This window comes from Pristiophorus japonicus, unplaced genomic scaffold, assembly GCF_044704955.1.
Source record: "Pristiophorus japonicus isolate sPriJap1 unplaced genomic scaffold, sPriJap1.hap1 HAP1_SCAFFOLD_701, whole genome shotgun sequence".
In the NCBI taxonomy this organism is placed as follows: domain Eukaryota; kingdom Metazoa; phylum Chordata; class Chondrichthyes; family Pristiophoridae; genus Pristiophorus; species Pristiophorus japonicus.
In genome coordinates this window covers 50,729-69,007 of record NW_027254615.1, presented here as the reverse complement: position 1 = coordinate 69,007, position 18,279 = coordinate 50,729, and the positions used below count along the sequence as shown (strand labels likewise).

General features: G+C 57.9%; 1 protein-coding gene across 4 annotated transcripts in view; it reads left to right on the top strand.

The window, feature by feature from the left end:
- Positions 1–7,095, top strand: part of LOC139256286 (dual specificity tyrosine-phosphorylation-regulated kinase 1A-like) — a 79,386-nt gene extending 72,291 nt beyond the window's left edge. For 3 of the 4 annotated variants that reach the window (XM_070874167.1, XM_070874169.1, XM_070874168.1), the window contains exon 11: positions 6,483–7,095. In XM_070874167.1, coding sequence (XP_070730268.1) covers positions 6,483–7,016 — 534 coding nt within the window. In that variant the 3' untranslated portion in view covers positions 7,017–7,095. The remainder of the gene's footprint in view (positions 1–6,482) is intronic. The other variant, XM_070874170.1, reaches the window with a different exon arrangement.
- Positions 7,096–18,279: the final 11,184 nt, after the last annotated feature.

The following is an 18,279-nucleotide window of genomic DNA, read 5'->3' as shown; positions in this document are numbered from 1 at the left end:
CTCCTGTTCCTGTGTAACAGGCTCGAGGGGCTGAATGGGCCTCCTCCTGTTCCTGTGTAACAGGCTCGAGGGGCTGAATGGGCCTCCTCCTGTTCCTGTGTAACAGGCTCGAGGGGCTGAATGGGCCTCCTCCTGTTCCTGTGTAACAGGCTCGAGGGGCTGAATGGGCCTCCTCCTGTTCCTGTGTAACAGGCTAGAGGGGCTGAATGGGCCTCCTCCTGTTCCTGTGTGACGGGCTCGAGGGGCTGAATGGGCCTCCTGTTCCTCTGTGATGGGCTCGAGGGTCTGAATGGTCCTCCTCCTGTTCCAGTGTAACAGGTTCGAGGGGCTGAATGGGCCTCCTCCTGTTCCTGTGTAACAGACTCGAGGGGCTGAATGGGCCTCCTCCTGTTCCTGTGTAACAGGCTCGAGGGGCTGAATGGGCCTCCTCCTGTTCCTGTGTAACAGACTCGAGGGGCTGAATGGGCCTCCTCCTGTTCCTGTGTAACAGGCTCGAGGGGCTGAATGCACCTCCTCCTGTTCCTGTGTGACAGGCTCGAGGGGCTGAATGGGCCTCCTCCTGTTCCTGTGTAACAGGCTCGAGGGGCTGAATGGACCTCCTCCTGTTCCTGTGTAGCAGGCTCGAGGGGCTGAATGGGCCTCCTCCTGTTCCTGTGTAACAGGCTCGAGGGGCTGAATGGGCCTCCTGTTCCTGTGTAACAGGCTCGAGGGGCTGAATGGACCTCCTATTGTTCCTGTGTAACAGGCTCGAGGGGCTGAATGGGCCTCCTCCTGTTCCTGTGTAACAGGCTCGAGGGGCTGAATGGGCCTCCTCCTGTTCCTGTGTAACAGGCTCGAGGGGCAGAATGGGCCACCTCCTGTTCCTGTGTTACAGTCTCGAGGGGCCGAATGGGCCTCCTCCTGTTCCTGTGTAACAGGCTCGAGGGGCTGAATGGGCCTCCTCCTGTTCCTGTGTAACAGGCTCGAGGGGCTGAATGGCCTCCTCCTGTCCCTGTATAACAGGCTCGAGGGGCCGAATGGGCCTCCTCCTGTTCCTGTGTAACAGGCTTGAGGGGCCGAATGGGCCTCCTGTTCCTGTGTAACAGGCTCGAGGGGCTGAATGGGCCTCCTCCTGTTTCTGTGTAACAGGCTCGAGGGGCTGAATGGGCCTCCTCCTGTTCCTGTGTAACAGGCTCGAGGGGCTGAATGGGCCTCCTCCTGTTCCTGTGTGATGGGCTCGAGGGGCTGAATGGGCCTCCTCCTGTTCCTGTGCAACGGGCTCGAGGGGCTGAATGGGCCTCCTGTTCCTGTGTAACAGGCTCGAGGGGCTGAATGGGCCTCCTCCTGTTCCTGTGTAACAGGCTCGAGGGGCTGAATGGGCCTCCTCCTGTTCCTGTGTAACAGGCTCGAGGGGCTGAATGGGCCTCCTCCTGTTCCTGTGTAACAGGCTCGAGGGGCTGAATGGGCCTCCTGTTCCTGTGTAACAGGCTCGAGGGGCTGAATGGGCCTCCTCCTGTTCCTGTGTAACAGGCTCGAGGGGCTGAATGGGCCTCCTCCTGTTCCTGTGTAACAGGCTCGAGGGACTGAATGGGCCTCCTGTTCCTGTGTGACGGGCTCGAGGGGCTGAATGGGCCTCCTCCTGTTCCTGTGTAACAGGCTCGAGGGGCTGAATGGGCCTCCTCCTGTTCCTGTGTAACAGGCTCGAGGGGCTGAATGGGCCTCCTCCTGTTCCTGTGTGACGGGCTCGAGGGGCTGAATGGGCCTCCTCCTGTTCCTGTGTAACAGGCTCGAGGGGCTGAATGGGCCTCCTCCTGTTCCTGTGTAACAGGCTCGAGGGGCTGAATGGGCCTCCTCCTGTTCCTGTGTAACAGGCTCGAGGGGCTGAATGGGCCTCCTGTTCCTGTGTAACAGGCTCGAGGGGCTGAATGGGTCTCCTCCTGTTCCTGTGTAACAGGCTCGAGGGGCTGAATGGGCCTCCTCCTGTTCCTGTGTAACAGGCTCGAGGGGCTGAATGGGCCTCCTCCTGATCCTGTGTAACAGGCTCGAGGGACTGAATGGGTCTCCTCCTGTTCCTGTGTAACAGGCTCGAGGGGCTGAATGGGCCTCCTCCTGATCCTGTGTAACAGGCTCGAGGGGCTGAATGGGCCTCCTCCTGTTCCTGTGTAACAGGCTCGAGGGGCTGAATGGGCCTCCTCCTGTTCCTGTGTAACAGGCTCGAGGGGCTGAATGGGCCTCCTCCTGTTCCTGTGTAACAGGCTCGAGGGGCTGAATGGGCCTCCTGTTCCTGTGTAACAGGCTCGAGGGGCTGAATGGGTCTCCTCCTGTTCCTGTGTAACAGGCTCGAGGGGCTGAATGGGCCTCCTGTTCCTGTGCAACAGGCTCGAGGGGCTGAATGGGCCTCCTCCTGTTCCTGTGTAACAGGCTCGAGGGGCTGAATGGGCCTCCTCCTGTTCCTGTGTAACAGGCTCGAGGGGCTGAATGGGCCTCCTCCTGTTCCTGTGTAACAGGCTCGAGGGGCTGAATGGGCCCCCTCCTGTTCCTGTGTAACAGGCTCGAGGGGCTGAATGGGCCTCCTCCTGATCCTGTGTAACAGGCTCGAGGGACTGAATGGGTCTCCTCCTGTTCCTGTGTAACAGGCTCGAGGGGCTGAATGGGCCTCCTCCTGTTCCTGTGTAACAGGCTCGAGGGGCTGAATGGGCCTCCTCCTGTTCCTGTGTAACAGGCTCGAGGGGCTGAATGGGCCCCCTCCTGTTCCTGTGTAACAGGCTCGAGGGGCTGAATGGGCCTCCTCCTGATCCTGTGTAACAGGCTCGAGGGGCTGAATGGGCCCCCTCCTGTTCCTGTGTAACAGGCTCGAGGGGCTGAATGGGCCTCCTCCTGTTCCTGTGTAACAGGCTCGAGGGGCTGAATGGGCCCCCTCCTGTTCCTGTGTAACAGGCTCGAGGGGCTGAATGGGCCTCCTCCTGTTCCTGTGTGACGGGCTCGAGGGACTGAATGGGTCTCCTCCTGTTCCTGTGTAACAGGCTCGAGGGGCTGAATGGGCCTCCTCCTGATCCTGTGTAACAGGCTCGAGGGGCTGAATGGGCCTCCTCCTGTTCCTGTGTAACAGGCTCGAGGGGCTGAATGGGCCCCCTCCTGTTCCTGTGTAACAGGCTCGAGGGGCTGAATGGGCCTCCTCCTGATCCTGTGTAACAGGCTCGAGGGACTGAATGGGTCTCCTCCTGTTCCTGTGTAACAGGCTCGAGGGGCTGAATGGGCCTCCTCCTGATCCTGTGTAACAGGCTCGAGGGGCTGAATGGGCCTCCTCCTGTTCCTGTGTAACAGGCTCGAGGGGCTGAATGGGCCTCCTGTTCCTGTGCAACAGGCTCGAGGGGCTGAATGGGCCTCCTCCTGTTCCTGTGTAACAGGCTCGAGGGGCTGAATGGGCCTCCTCCTGTTCCTGTGTAACAGGCTCGAGGGGCTGAATGGGCCTCCTCCTGTTCCTGTGTAACAGGCTCGAGGGGCTGAATGGGCCTCCTCCTGTTCCTGTGTAACAGGCTCGAGGGGCTGAATGGGCCTCCTCCTGTTCCTGTGTAACAGGCTAGAGGGGCTGAATGGGCCTCCTCCTGTTCCTGTGTGACGGGCTCGAGGGGCTGAATGGGCCTCCTGTTCCTCTGTGATGGGCTCGAGGGTCTGAATGGTCCTCCTCCTGTTCCAGTGTAACAGGTTCGAGGGGCTGAATGGGCCTCCTCCTGTTCCTGTGTAACAGACTCGAGGGGCTGAATGGGCCTCCTCCTGTTCCTGTGTAACAGGCTCGAGGGGCTGAATGGGCCTCCTCCTGTTCCTGTGTAACAGACTCGAGGGGCTGAATGGGCCTCCTCCTGTTCCTGTGTAACAGGCTCGAGGGGCTGAATGCACCTCCTCCTGTTCCTGTGTGACAGGCTCGAGGGGCTGAATGGGCCTCCTCCTGTTCCTGTGTAACAGGCTCGAGGGGCTGAATGGACCTCCTCCTGTTCCTGTGTAGCAGGCTCGAGGGGCTGAATGGGCCTCCTCCTGTTCCTGTGTAACAGGCTCGAGGGGCTGAATGGGCCTCCTGTTCCTGTGTAACAGGCTCGAGGGGCTGAATGGACCTCCTATTGTTCCTGTGTAACAGGCTCGAGGGGCTGAATGGGCCTCCTCCTGTTCCTGTGTAACAGGCTCGAGGGGCTGAATGGGCCTCCTCCTGTTCCTGTGTAACAGGCTCGAGGGGCAGAATGGGCCACCTCCTGTTCCTGTGTTACAGTCTCGAGGGGCCGAATGGGCCTCCTCCTGTTCCTGTGTAACAGGCTCGAGGGGCTGAATGGGCCTCCTCCTGTTCCTGTGTAACAGGCTCGAGGGGCTGAATGGCCTCCTCCTGTCCCTGTATAACAGGCTCGAGGGGCCGAATGGGCCTCCTCCTGTTCCTGTGTAACAGGCTTGAGGGGCCGAATGGGCCTCCTGTTCCTGTGTAACAGGCTCGAGGGGCTGAATGGGCCTCCTCCTGTTTCTGTGTAACAGGCTCGAGGGGCTGAATGGGCCTCCTCCTGTTCCTGTGTAACAGGCTCGAGGGGCTGAATGGGCCTCCTCCTGTTCCTGTGTGATGGGCTCGAGGGGCTGAATGGGCCTCCTCCTGTTCCTGTGCAACGGGCTCGAGGGGCTGAATGGGCCTCCTGTTCCTGTGTAACAGGCTCGAGGGGCTGAATGGGCCTCCTCCTGTTCCTGTGTAACAGGCTCGAGGGGCTGAATGGGCCTCCTCCTGTTCCTGTGTAACAGGCTCGAGGGGCTGAATGGGCCTCCTCCTGTTCCTGTGTAACAGGCTCGAGGGGCTGAATGGGCCTCCTGTTCCTGTGTAACAGGCTCGAGGGGCTGAATGGGCCTCCTCCTGTTCCTGTGTAACAGGCTCGAGGGGCTGAATGGGCCTCCTCCTGTTCCTGTGTAACAGGCTCGAGGGACTGAATGGGCCTCCTGTTCCTGTGTGACGGGCTCGAGGGGCTGAATGGGCCTCCTCCTGTTCCTGTGTAACAGGCTCGAGGGGCTGAATGGGCCTCCTCCTGTTCCTGTGTAACAGGCTCGAGGGGCTGAATGGGCCTCCTCCTGTTCCTGTGTGACGGGCTCGAGGGGCTGAATGGGCCTCCTCCTGTTCCTGTGTAACAGGCTCGAGGGGCTGAATGGGCCTCCTCCTGTTCCTGTGTAACAGGCTCGAGGGGCTGAATGGGCCTCCTCCTGTTCCTGTGTAACAGGCTCGAGGGGCTGAATGGGCCTCCTGTTCCTGTGTAACAGGCTCGAGGGGCTGAATGGGTCTCCTCCTGTTCCTGTGTAACAGGCTCGAGGGGCTGAATGGGCCTCCTCCTGTTCCTGTGTAACAGGCTCGAGGGGCTGAATGGGCCTCCTCCTGATCCTGTGTAACAGGCTCGAGGGACTGAATGGGTCTCCTCCTGTTCCTGTGTAACAGGCTCGAGGGGCTGAATGGGCCTCCTCCTGATCCTGTGTAACAGGCTCGAGGGGCTGAATGGGCCTCCTCCTGTTCCTGTGTAACAGGCTCGAGGGGCTGAATGGGCCTCCTCCTGTTCCTGTGTAACAGGCTCGAGGGGCTGAATGGGCCTCCTCCTGTTCCTGTGTAACAGGCTCGAGGGGCTGAATGGGCCTCCTGTTCCTGTGTAACAGGCTCGAGGGGCTGAATGGGTCTCCTCCTGTTCCTGTGTAACAGGCTCGAGGGGCTGAATGGGCCTCCTGTTCCTGTGCAACAGGCTCGAGGGGCTGAATGGGCCTCCTCCTGTTCCTGTGTAACAGGCTCGAGGGGCTGAATGGGCCTCCTCCTGTTCCTGTGTAACAGGCTCGAGGGGCTGAATGGGCCTCCTCCTGTTCCTGTGTAACAGGCTCGAGGGGCTGAATGGGCCCCCTCCTGTTCCTGTGTAACAGGCTCGAGGGGCTGAATGGGCCTCCTCCTGATCCTGTGTAACAGGCTCGAGGGACTGAATGGGTCTCCTCCTGTTCCTGTGTAACAGGCTCGAGGGGCTGAATGGGCCTCCTCCTGTTCCTGTGTAACAGGCTCGAGGGGCTGAATGGGCCTCCTCCTGTTCCTGTGTAACAGGCTCGAGGGGCTGAATGGGCCCCCTCCTGTTCCTGTGTAACAGGCTCGAGGGGCTGAATGGGCCTCCTCCTGATCCTGTGTAACAGGCTCGAGGGGCTGAATGGGCCCCCTCCTGTTCCTGTGTAACAGGCTCGAGGGGCTGAATGGGCCTCCTCCTGTTCCTGTGTAACAGGCTCGAGGGGCTGAATGGGCCCCCTCCTGTTCCTGTGTAACAGGCTCGAGGGGCTGAATGGGCCTCCTCCTGTTCCTGTGTGACGGGCTCGAGGGACTGAATGGGCCTCCTCCTGTTCCTGTGTGACGGGCTCGAGGGGCTGAATGGGCCTCCTGTTCCTGTGTGACGGGCTGGGTGGGTTTGCGGCTGTGTGGGGAGTTTGTGCCTCCGATCTCTCATGCCTCTCTCTCTCTCTCTCTCCAGGCCCCGCCGCCGTCGATGCCTCATCAGCAGCTGTGCCTGTGGACCAGCGGAGACGGCCCAGCTGCCTGCAGCGAGGGGGCCCTGCCCCTGCCCCAGCCTCCCCCTCCTCACCTGGCCGCCGGAGCCCAGCCCCTGCCGCAGCTTGTCCACGGTAGCGAGCAGCCGGCCCAGCTCCTCCAGCACCCGCATCTGTACCACCACAGCAGCACACGGCACTACCACCAACACCTGCTGCAGCACCAGCGTCTGCCCCTGCGCAGCTCGTCGCCAGACATCCCGCCAGCGGTCTCCGTGGGTCACAGCCTGCTGCTCCTGTCGACACGCAGCCCGGACTCCAGCCAGCGGGGCTCGGCCGGCCTGCACCCCCGGACTAGGACTGCCCTCCCGGTGCATGGCCCCAGGCCCCCCTCCGACCAGCCGCGAGCCCGGCCGCCCCAGCCCGAGGCCGCTCCCGCTCCCGCTCCCGCTCCCGCTCCCACTCCCACTCCCGCCCTGGGCTTTGGCTCCCCCCACAGCTCCGCCACCACCTCCTGATGGCGACTCCTCGCAGAACCACACAAGAGAGAATTATATATATATTATATAAACAGATGGAAATAAATCAAAGCCATAATGTTTGATCAAGTGCTGCATGGGCCGGGGGTCGGGGGCCGGGGGTCGGAGGGCTTGGCCACTGTCTGACCCGGCTCTGCTGGCGATGTACATTTGTTATCCTTTATTTATTTAAAAGTCTGCACCGGAGCTTCAAAGGGTTTCGCTTCTCGCTGAGGAAATGGAAAAGGAGTTTGTGTTCCCGACGTCTCCAGGAGATGGTCTGTCTCTCCCCCCCTCCCCTCGGTCTCTCCCTCCCCCTCCCCCTCGGTCTCTCCCTCTCCCCCTCCCCCCCCATCGGTCTCTCCCCCCCCCCCCCCTCGGTCTCTCCCTCCCCCTCCCCCTCGGTCTCTCCCTCTCCCCCTCCCCCCCCATCGGTCTCTCCCCCCGCCCCCCTCGGTCTCGGTCTCTCCCCCTCCCCCTCTCTCAGTCTCTCTCTCTCCCCCCCCCCCTCGGTCTCTCTCTCTCTCTCTCCCCCCCCCCTCGGTCTCGGTCTCTCCCCCTCCCCCCCCCCCATCGGTCTCTCCCCCTCCCCCCCCCCCCTCGGTCTCTCCTACCCCCTCGGTCTCTCCCCCTCCCCCTGGTCTCTCTCCCCCTCCCTCGGTCTCTCCCCCTCCCCCCCCCATCGGTCTCTCCCCCCCCCCTCGGTCTCGGTCTCTCCCCCTCCCCCTCCCTCAGTCTCTCTCTCTCCCCCCCCCCTCGGTCTCTCCCCCTCCCTCGGTCTCTCTCTCTCTCTCTCTCCCCCCCCCCCCTCGGTCTCTCCCTCTCCCCCTTCCCCCCCCTCGGTCTCTCCCCCTCCCCCCCCCATCGGTCTCTCCCCCTCCCCCCCCCCTCGGTCTCTCCCACCCCCTCGGTCTCTCCCCCTCCCCCTGGTCTCTCTCCCCCTCCCTCGGTCTCTCCCCCTCCCCCTGGTCTCTCTCCCCCTCCCTCGGTCTCTCCCCCTCCCCCCCCCATCGGTCTCTCCCCCCCCCCTCGGTCTCGGTCTCTCCCCCTCCCCCTGGTCTCTCTCCCCCTCCCTCGGTCTCCCCCCCCTCCCCCTGGTCTCTCTCCCCCTCCCTCGGTCTCTCCCCCTCCCTCGGTCCCTCCCCCTCCCTCGGTCTCTCCCCCTCCCTCGGTCACTCCCCCTCCCCTCTGTGAGGTTTTGGCTGGGTTGGTCAGGGCGCTCACTACATCCCTCCCTCTCTCCTTCCTCGTTCCATCACTGTCTCCTCCGTTGGCCTTTTCTAACCCTCTTTTTTTGCCTTTTCTCTGTCCGTTCCTGCGGCTCCCACAGGTGACCCTAACTCCAACACTACAGTAACTGCTGTTATTTTCCCTGGTAATATATTTTTTTGCGTGCGTGCGTGTACGGGATTGTTGAGCTCCTTGCTGTGTAGCCCACATCGGTCCCTCCCTGTCTCAGGGCCCCGCTGTGTCGCTCTGATTCAGGGTCTGGGATTACTCCCGTAGTGTTCAGTATTAATTCCCCTCCCTCCCCTCCCTCGCCACACACGCCTCGTCTGGGGGGACATGGAAACAGATTCGTTTCAGAGCATCCTGACAATTCCCTCTTGTCTTTTTTTTAATTTATTGTACCAAAGACTGTCTCGAGGTATCATTGGGAAATCTCTAAACGACTGAAGGGAGCGGGGGGGGGGGTTTAACGTGTACAGGATTTTAGATTTGTCTTTGAAAATGTCTTTTTTTCCTAACACTTTGTTTTAAAAATATATAAAAATGCCGGTGATTGTAAAGTTGGTGTGCGATTGCTGAAGAGGTCAGCTATCCACTTGCTGAGTGTGTGGGTGTGTGTGAGAGTCAGAGTGTGTCGGGGAGGGAGAGGGAGAAATGTGGAAAGAATTCAACATCCTCTTGATTTTAGTACACCCACAGGTTTGGAGACTGGAGTCAGTCGTGGCTCTCTCGCCTCGGAGAATCTAGACACTCGAGTGCAGAACCGAGATCAGCTCAGTAGTGTCAGTACTGAGGGAGTGCCGCACTGTCGGAGGGGCAGTACTGAGGGAGTACCGCACTGTCGGAGGGGCAGTACTGAGGGAGCGCCGCACTGTCGGAGGGGCAGTACTGAGGGAGTGCCGCACTGTCGGAGGGGCAGTACTGAGGGAGCACCGCACTGTCGGAGGGGCGGTACTGAGGGAGTGCCGCACTGTCGGAGGGGCAGTACTGAGGGAGAGCCGCACTGTCGGAGGGGCAGTACTGAGGGAGCACCGCACTGTCGGAGGGGCGGTACTGAGGGAGCGCCGCACTGTCGGAGGGGCGGTACTGAGGGAACACCGCACTGTCGGAGGGGCGGTACTGAGGGAGCGCCGCACTGTCGGAGGGGCAGTACTGAGGGAGCGCCGCACTGTCGGAGGGGCAGTACTGAGGGAGCGCCGCACTGTCGGAGGGGCAGTACTGAGGGAGTGCCGCACTGTCGGAGGGGCAGTACTGAGGAAGTGCCGCACTGTCGGAGGGGCAGTACTGAGGGAGCGCCGCACTGTCGGAGGGGCAGTATTGAGGGAGCACCGCACTGTCGGAGCGGCAGTACTGAGGGAGCGCCGCACTGTCGGAGGGGCAGTATTGAGGGAGCACCGCACTGTCGGAGGGGCAGTACTGAGGGAGCGCCGCACTGTCGGAGGGGCAGTACTGAGGGAGCACCGCACTGTCGGAGGGGCAGTACTGAGGGAGCACCGCACTGTCGGAGGGTTCATGTTTCAGGTGGGGCTCTTGTCTGCCCTCTCGGGTGGGTTGTTAAAGATCCTGCGGCCACTATTCGGAAGGAGGGCATGGGGCTCTCCCCGGTGTCCGAGAGCCACGATGCATCCTTCACCCAACAGCAGCAGATTAATTGGTCAGTGCTGTGTGAACGTTTCTGACTTTACAGCAGTGACCACAGGAACTCATCCCCAGAAGAGATGTGAAACGCTGTCGGAATGAATGGTCTTTATTTCATTCGCTCCTGATTAACCTCCGGGCCCCAGCTTGGATTATCCATTGTGTAAGTACTGCCGGTCAGGAATAGGAGCAGGAGTCGGCCATTCGGCCCCTCGAGCCTGCTCCGCCATTCAATGAGATCGCAGCTGACCTTCGACCTCAACTCCACTTTCCTGCCCGATCCCTCGATTCCCTTAATATCCAAAAATCTTCTAAACTCCAGAGAGTATCGGACCAGTCTACTCAATCTCTCCTCATAAGACAATCTTCCCCATCCCAGGAATCAGTCTGGTGAACCTTCGCTGCACTCCCTCTATGGCAAGGTATATACTTTCTCAGATAAGGAGACCAGAACTGTGCGCAGTACTCCAGGTGTGGGCTCACCAAGGCCCTGTACAGTTGTAGCAAGACTTCCTCACTCTTATACTCCAACCTCCCTTGCAATAAAGGTCAACATGCCATTTGCCTTATTGCCTGCTGTTCATGCACGCTCGCTTTCGGTGTCTCTTGCACAAAGGACCTCCAAATCTCTGATGCCCCGCACTGATCCTTGCGGCACTCCACTAGGTTACAGTTTGCGAACCTGAAAAATACCCGTTTAACCCTACTCTCTGTTTTCTGTCCGTCAACCAATCCTCAATCCATGCTAATACATTACCTCCAACCCCATGAGCCCTTATCTTGTGTAATAACCTTTTATGTGGCACCTTATCAAATGCCTTTTGGAAATCCAAATATACTCCATCCACTGGTTCCCCTTCATCTACCCTACTCGTTACATCCTCAAACTAATAAATTTGTCAAAAGCAATTTCCCTTTCATATAACCAAGTTGATCCTGCCTAATCATGTTACGATTATGAACCACTTCCTCGACAATGGATTCCAGCATTTCCCCGACGACTGATGTCAGGCTAACTGGCCTGTAGTTCCCCGTTTTCTCTCTCCCTCCTGTCTTGAACAGCGGCGTTACATTTACAACCTTCCAATCCGCTGGGACCATTCTTGAGTCTCGAGAACTTGGTCAGATCAAAATCACCCATCCACTCTCTCTGCAGGCACCCCTTGTAGACCCCTAGGAGGTAGGCCGTCGGGTCCAGGAGATTTTATTAGTCCCATTAGTTTCTCGAGTACTTTTTCTCTCCTTATATTGATTACATTAAGTTCCTCACCTTCATTACACCCCAGGTTTAGGTACGCTTTTTGCATCTCCTACTGTGAAAACATACAAAATATTTTTTTAATCTTCCTGCCATTTCCATATTGCCCCACAATAATGTCTGCTGCCTCAGCCTCTAAGGGCCCGATGTTTACTTTGTTACTCTCACGTTTTACAGCCTTGTAGAAACACTTACAATTTTATATTTTATATTTCTTGCTAGTTTTTCTCTCTCAATTTTCTGGTTATCCTCTGCTGGCTTCTGAAACTCCCAATCCTCAGGCTCACCACGATTTGTCGCAACATTACAAGCTTCTTTCAATCTAATGCTATCCATAACTGCTGCAGTGACCCACGTGTGGATCACTTCCTGTAGTTTTTGCTTCTCAATGGAACATATTTTTGTTGAGAATTATGAAATATTTCTTTAAATGCGAGCCATTGCTTAGCTATTGCCATACCTTGTAATCTATTTCTCCGAATTACCTCAGCCAACTCGCCCGCCAAACCTGTGTCATTGGATTTACTTAAGTTTAGGACTCTAGTTTTGTACTTTGGTAAGTCACTCTCAAACATAATGTGAAATTCAGTCATATTATGATCACTCTGCCCCAGAGGATCCTTTTACTATGAGGTTGCTAATTAACCCTATCTCATTACACGATACAAGATATAAAATAGCCTGTTCCCTGGTTGCTCCGGCCCAATTCCAGAGACCCTGGGGCCAGACCAGAGGGCATCCGACAATGTACTGGTGGGTACAGGTCTGCCACTGTATAACACTGGGGTACAGTATTGGTGGGTACAGGTCTGTCACTGTATAACACTGGGGTACAGTACTGGTGGGTACAGGTCTGTCACTGTATAACACTGGGGTACAGTACTGGTGGGTACAGGTCTGTCACTGTATAACACTGGGGTACAGTACTGGTGGGTACAGGTCTGTCTCTGTATAACACTGAGGTACAGTACTGGTGGGTACAGGTCAGTCACTGTATAACACTGGGGTACAGTACTGGTGGGTACAGGTCTGTCACTGTATAGCACTGGGGTACAGTACTGGTGGGTACAGGTCTGTCAGTGTATAACACGGGTACAGTACTGGTGGGTACAGGTCTGTCACTGTATAACACTGGGGTACAGTACTGGTGGGTACAGGTCTGTCACTGTATAACACTGGGGTACAGTACTGGTGGGTACAGGTCTGTCACTGTATAACACTGGGGTACAGTACTGGTGGGTACAGGTCTGTCACTGTATAACACTGGGGTACAGTACTGGTGGGTACAGGTCTGTCACTGTATAACTGGGGTACAGTACTGGTGGGTACAGGTCTGTCACTGTATAACACTGGGGTACAGTACTGGTGGGTACAGGTCTGTCACTGTATAACTGGGGTACAGTACTGGTGGGTACAGGTCTGTCACTATAACACTGGGGTACAGTACTGCTGGGTACCGGTCTGTCACTGTATAACACTGGGGTACAGTACTGCTGGGTACAGGTCTGTCTCTGTATAACACTTGGGTACTGTACTGGTGGGTACAGATCTGTCACTGTATAACACTGGGGTACAGTACTGGTGGGTACAGGTCTGTCACTGTATAACACGGGTACAGTACTGGTGGGTACAGGTCTGTCACTGTATAACACTGGGGTACAGGTCTGTCACTGTATAACACTGGGGTACAGTACTGGTGGGTACAGGTCTGTCACTGTATAACACTGGGGTACAGTACTGGTGGGTACAGGTCTGTCACTGTATAACACTGGGGTACAGTACTGGTGGGTACAGGTCTGTCACTGTATAACACTGGGGTACAGTACTGCTGGGTACCGGTCTGTCACTGTATAACACTGGGGTACTGTACTGGTGGGTACAGGTCTGTCACTGTATAACACGGGTACAGTACTGGTGGGTACAGGTCTGTCACTGTATAACACTGGGGTACAGGTCTGTCACTGTATAACACTGGGGTACAGTACTGGTGGGTACAGGTCTGTCACTGTATAACACTGGGGTACAGTACTGGTGGGTACAGGTCTGTCACTGTATAACACTGGGGTACAGTACTGGTGGGTACAGGTCTGTCACTGTATAACACTGGGGTACAGGTGTGTCACTGTATAACACTGGGGTACAGTACTGGTGGGTACAGGTCTGTCACTGTATAACACTGGGGTACAGTACTGGTGGGTACAGGTCTGTCACTGTATAACACTGGGGTACAGTACTGATGGGTACAGGTCTGTCACTGTATAACACTGGGGTACAGTACTGGTGGGTACAGGTCTGTCACTGGGGCCTCTGTGAAGAGTCCGATAATAAACAGGGAGCATTGTACACAGATGAAGCAGCCAGCCAAGTGGGTATGGAATCTCTCGAGGACGGGTCGGTAATGGAAGTGTGTTGGGTGAGTGTGTCCCGTTCGAGTCACTGCCCACCTCAGACCATTAACACCCTGGGGCACCCTGCCCTCGAACTCGGTCACACCCATCAATCTGCTGTCCAGAGTGTGACTGAGCAGCATGCCGTGCCCCAGGAGGAGCTCTTCCTCCCGACACTTGTTCCGTGGTCTAGGGAGAGGTCGTTCCCTCAGTACCGCCCCTCCGACAGTGCGGCACTCCCTCAGTACTGCCCCTCCGACAGTGCGGCACTCCCTCAGTACTGCCCCTCCGACAGTGTGGCACTCCCTCAGTACTGCCCCTCCGACAGTGCGGTGCTCCCTCAGTACTGCCCCTCCGACAGTGCGGCACTCCCTCAGTACTGCCCCTCCGACAGTGCGGGGCTCCCTCAGTACTGCCCCTCCGACAGTGCAGCACTCCCTCAGTACTGCCCCTCCGACAGTGCGGCACTCCCTCAGTACCGCCCCTCCGACAGTGCGGTGCTCCCTCAGTACTGCCCCTCCGACAGTGCGGCGCTCCCTCAGTACTGCCCCTCCGACAGTGTGGCACTCCCTCAGTACTGCCCTCCGACAGTGTGGCACTCCCTCAGTACTGCCCCTCCGACAGTGCGGCGCTCCTTCAGTACTGCCCTCCGACAGTGTGGCACTCCCTCAGTACTGCAGTGGAGTGTCAGTGTGGATTTTGTGCTCAAGTCCCTGGAGTGGAACGTGCTGCCCACTGACACAGTACCAGCCTGGGCCTGCAGGTGGTGCCCTGGTTCTGTCTACACCAATCACAGAGCAGGCAATAGCGCCATCTGCTGGTGGAACTGAGGAAGTAAATGCAGAAAATATCGTTCAGCCCCGGCAAGAGTGTGACCCAGAGTGCCAGGGAAAGCAGATAAACAGGGGAGCAGTAAAGAACACCCCCATTTCTGCAACCCCTTTCACCACCTCAGGACACCACCAATGATGGACTTGATGGTCACTTGTAATCATCAGAATTAGGTTCAGGATTCAGCCCCTCGAGCCTGCTCTGCCCTTCAATACCATCACGGTCGATCATCGACCTCACTCCACGTTCCCGCCTGATCCCTCGATTCCCAAACACTTCACCGCTCCCTCCAGAGAACATCGGTCCAGTCGATTCAATCTCTCATCATCTCAGGAATCAGTCTGGTGAACCTCTCTTGCACCAACATCGAAGGCAAGTATATCCTCCCTCCGAGAAGGAGACCAAACTGTGTGCAGCACTCCAGGAGCAGGAACCCTGGCTGATTTCCCCTCTCTCCAACCCAGGGATCACTGGGCAGTGATCAGGAGCAGGAACCCTGGCTGATTTCCCCTCTCTCCAACCCAGGGATCACTGGGCAGTGATCAGGAGCAGGAACCCTGGCTGATTTCCCCTTTCTCTAACCCAGGGGTCACTGGGCGGGGATCAGGAGCAGGAACCCTGGCTGATTTCCCACTCTCTCTAACCCAGAGGTCACTGGGCAGTGATCAGGAGCAGGAACCCTGGCTGATTTCACCCTCTCTCTAACCCAGGGATCACTGGGCGGGGATCAGGAGCAGGAACCCTGGCTGATTTCACCCTCTCTCTAACCCAGGGATCACTGGGCGGGGATCAGGAGCAGGAACCCTGGCTGATTTCACCCTCTCTCTAACCCAGGGGTCACTGGGCAGTGATCAGGAGCAGGAACCCTGGCTGATTTCCCCTCTCTCTAACCCAGGGGTCACTGGGCAGTGATCAGGAGCAGGAACCCTGGCTGATTTCCCCTCTCGCTAACCCAGGGGTCACTGGGCAGTGATCAGGAGCAGGAACCCTGGCTGATTTCACCCTCTCTCTAACCCAGGGGTCACTGGGCAGTGATCAGGAGCAGGAACCCTGGCTGATTTCCCCTCTCTCTAACCCAGGGGTCACTGGGCGGGGATCAGGAGCAGGAACCCTGGCTGATTTCACCCTCTCTCTAACCCAGGGATCACTGGGCAGTGATCAGGAGCAGGAACCCTGGCCGATTTCCCCTCTCTCTAACCCAGGGATCACTGGGCAGTGATCAGGAGCAGGAACCCTGACTGATTTCCCCTCTCTAACCCAGGGGTCACTGGACAGTGATCAGGAGCAGGAACCCTGGCTGATTTCCCCTCTCTAACCCAGGGGTCACTGGACAGTGATCAGGAGCAGGAACCCTGGCTGATTTCCCCTCTCTCTAACCCAGGGGTCACTGGGCGGGGATCAGGAGCAGGAACCCTGGCTGATTTCCCCTCTCTCTAACCCAGGGGTCACTGGGCAGTGATCAGGAGCAGGAACCCTGGCTGATTCCCCCTCTCTCTCTAACCCAGGAGTCACTGGGCAGTGATCAGGAGCAGCGACCCTGGCTGATTTCCGCTCTCTCTCTAACCCAGGGGTCACTGGGCAGTGATCAGGAGCAGGGACCCTGGCTGATTTCCTCTCTAACCCAGGGGTCACTGGGCAGTGATCAGGAGCAGGAACCCTGGCTGATTTCCCCTCTCTAACCCAGGGATCACTGGGCGGTGATCAGGAGCAGGAACCCTGGCTGATTTCCCCTCTCTCTAATCGAGGGGTCACTGGGCGGTGATCAGGAGCAGGAACCCTGGCTGATTTCCCCCTCTCTCTCACCCAGGGGTCAGTAGGCAGTGATCAGGAGCAGGAACCCTGGCTGATTTCCCCCTCTCTCTCACCCAGGGGTCACTGGGTAGTGATCAGGAGCAGGAACCCTGGCTGACTTCCCCTTTCTCTAACCCAGGGGTCACTGGGCAGTGATCAGGAGCAGGGACCCTGGCTGATTTCCCTCTCTCTAACCCAGGGGTCACTGGGCAGTGATCAGGAGCAGGAACCCTGGCTGATTTCCCCACTCTCTAACCCAGGGGTCACTGGGCAGTGATCAGGAGCAGGAACCCTGGCTAATTTCCCCCTCTCTAACCCAGAGGTCACTGGGCAGGGATCAGGAGCAGGAACCCTGGCTGATTTCCCCTCTCTCTAACCCAGGGGTCACTGGGCAGTGATCAGGAGCAGGAACCCTGGCTGATTTCCCCTCTCTCGCTAACCCAGGGATCACTGGGCAGTGATCAGGAGCAGGAACCCTGGCTGATTTCCCCTCTCTCTAACCCAGGCGTCACTGGGCAGCGATCAGGAGCAGGAACCCTGGCTGATTTCCCCTCTCTCTAACCCAGGGGTCACTGGGCAGTGATCAGGAGCAGGAACCCTGGCTGATTTCCCCTCTCTCTCTAACCCAGGGGTTACTGGGCAGTGATCAGGAGCAGGAACCCTGGCTGATTTCCCCTCTCTCTCTAACCCAGGGGTCACTGGGCAGTGATCAGGAGCAGGAACCCTGGCTGATTTCCCCTCTCTCTAACCCAGGGGTCACTGGGCAGTGATCAGCAGCAGGAACCCTGGCTGATTTCCACGCTCTCTCTAACCCAGGCGTCACTGGGCAGCGATCAGGAGAAGGAACCCTGGCTGATTTGCCCTCTCTCTAACCCAGGGTCACTGGGCAGTGATCAGGAGCAGGAACCCTGGCTGATTTCCCCTCTCTCTAACGCAGGGTCACTGGGCAGCGATCAGGAGCAGGAACCCTGGCTGATTTCCCTCTCTCGAACCCAGGGTCACTGGGCAGCGATCACGAGCAGGAACCCTGGCTGATTTCCCCTCTCTAACCCAGGGGTCACTGGGCAGTGATCAGGAGCAGGAACCTTGGCTGATTTCCCCTCTCTCTAACCCAGGGGTCACTGGGCAGGGATCAGGAGCAGGATCCCTGGCTGATTTCACCTCTCTCTCTAACCCAGGGGTCACTGGGCAGTGATAAGCAGCAGGAACCCTGGCTGATTTCCCACTCTCTCTAACCCAGAGGTCACTGGGCAGTGATCAGGAGCAGGAACCCTGGCTGATTTGCCCCTCTCTCTCTAACCCAGGGGTCACTGGGCAGGGATCAGGAGCAGGAACCCTGGCTGATTTTCCCTCTCTCTAACCCAGGGGTCACTGGGCAGTGATCAGGAGCAGGAAGCCTGGCTGATTTCCCCCTCTCTCTCTAACCCAGGGGTCACTGGGCAGTGATCAGGAGCAGCAACCCTGGCTGATTTCCCCTCTCTCCAACCCAGGGGTCACTGGGCAGCGATCATGAGCAGGATCCCTGGCTGATTTCCCTCTCTCTAACCCATGTGTCACTGGGCACTGATCAGGAGCAGGAACCCTGGCTGATTTCCCCTCTCTCTAACCCAGGGGTCACTGGGCAGTGATCAGGAGCAGGAACCCTGGCTGATTTCCCCTCTCTCTCTAACCCAGGGGTCACTGGACAGTGATCAGGAACAGGAACCCTGGCTGATTTCCTCTCTCTCTAAACCAGGGATCACTGGGCGGTGATCAGGAGCAGGAACCCTGGCTGATTTCCCCTCTCTCTCTAACCCAGGGGTCAGTGGGCAGTGATCAGGAGCAGGAACCCTGGCTGATTTCCTCTCTCTCTAACCCAGGGGTCACTGGGCAGTGATCAGGAGCAGGAACCCTGCCTGATTTCCCCTCTCTCTAACCCAGAGGTCACTGGGCAGTGATCAGGAGCAGGAACCCTGGCTGATTTCCCCTCTCTCTCTAACCCAGGGGTCACTGGGCAGTGATCAGGAGCAGGGACCCTGGCTGATTTCCCCTCTCTCTAACCCAGGGGTCACTGGGCAGTGATCAGGAGCAGGAACCCTGGCTGATTTCCCCTCTCTCTAACCCAGGGGTCACTGGGCAGTGATCAGGA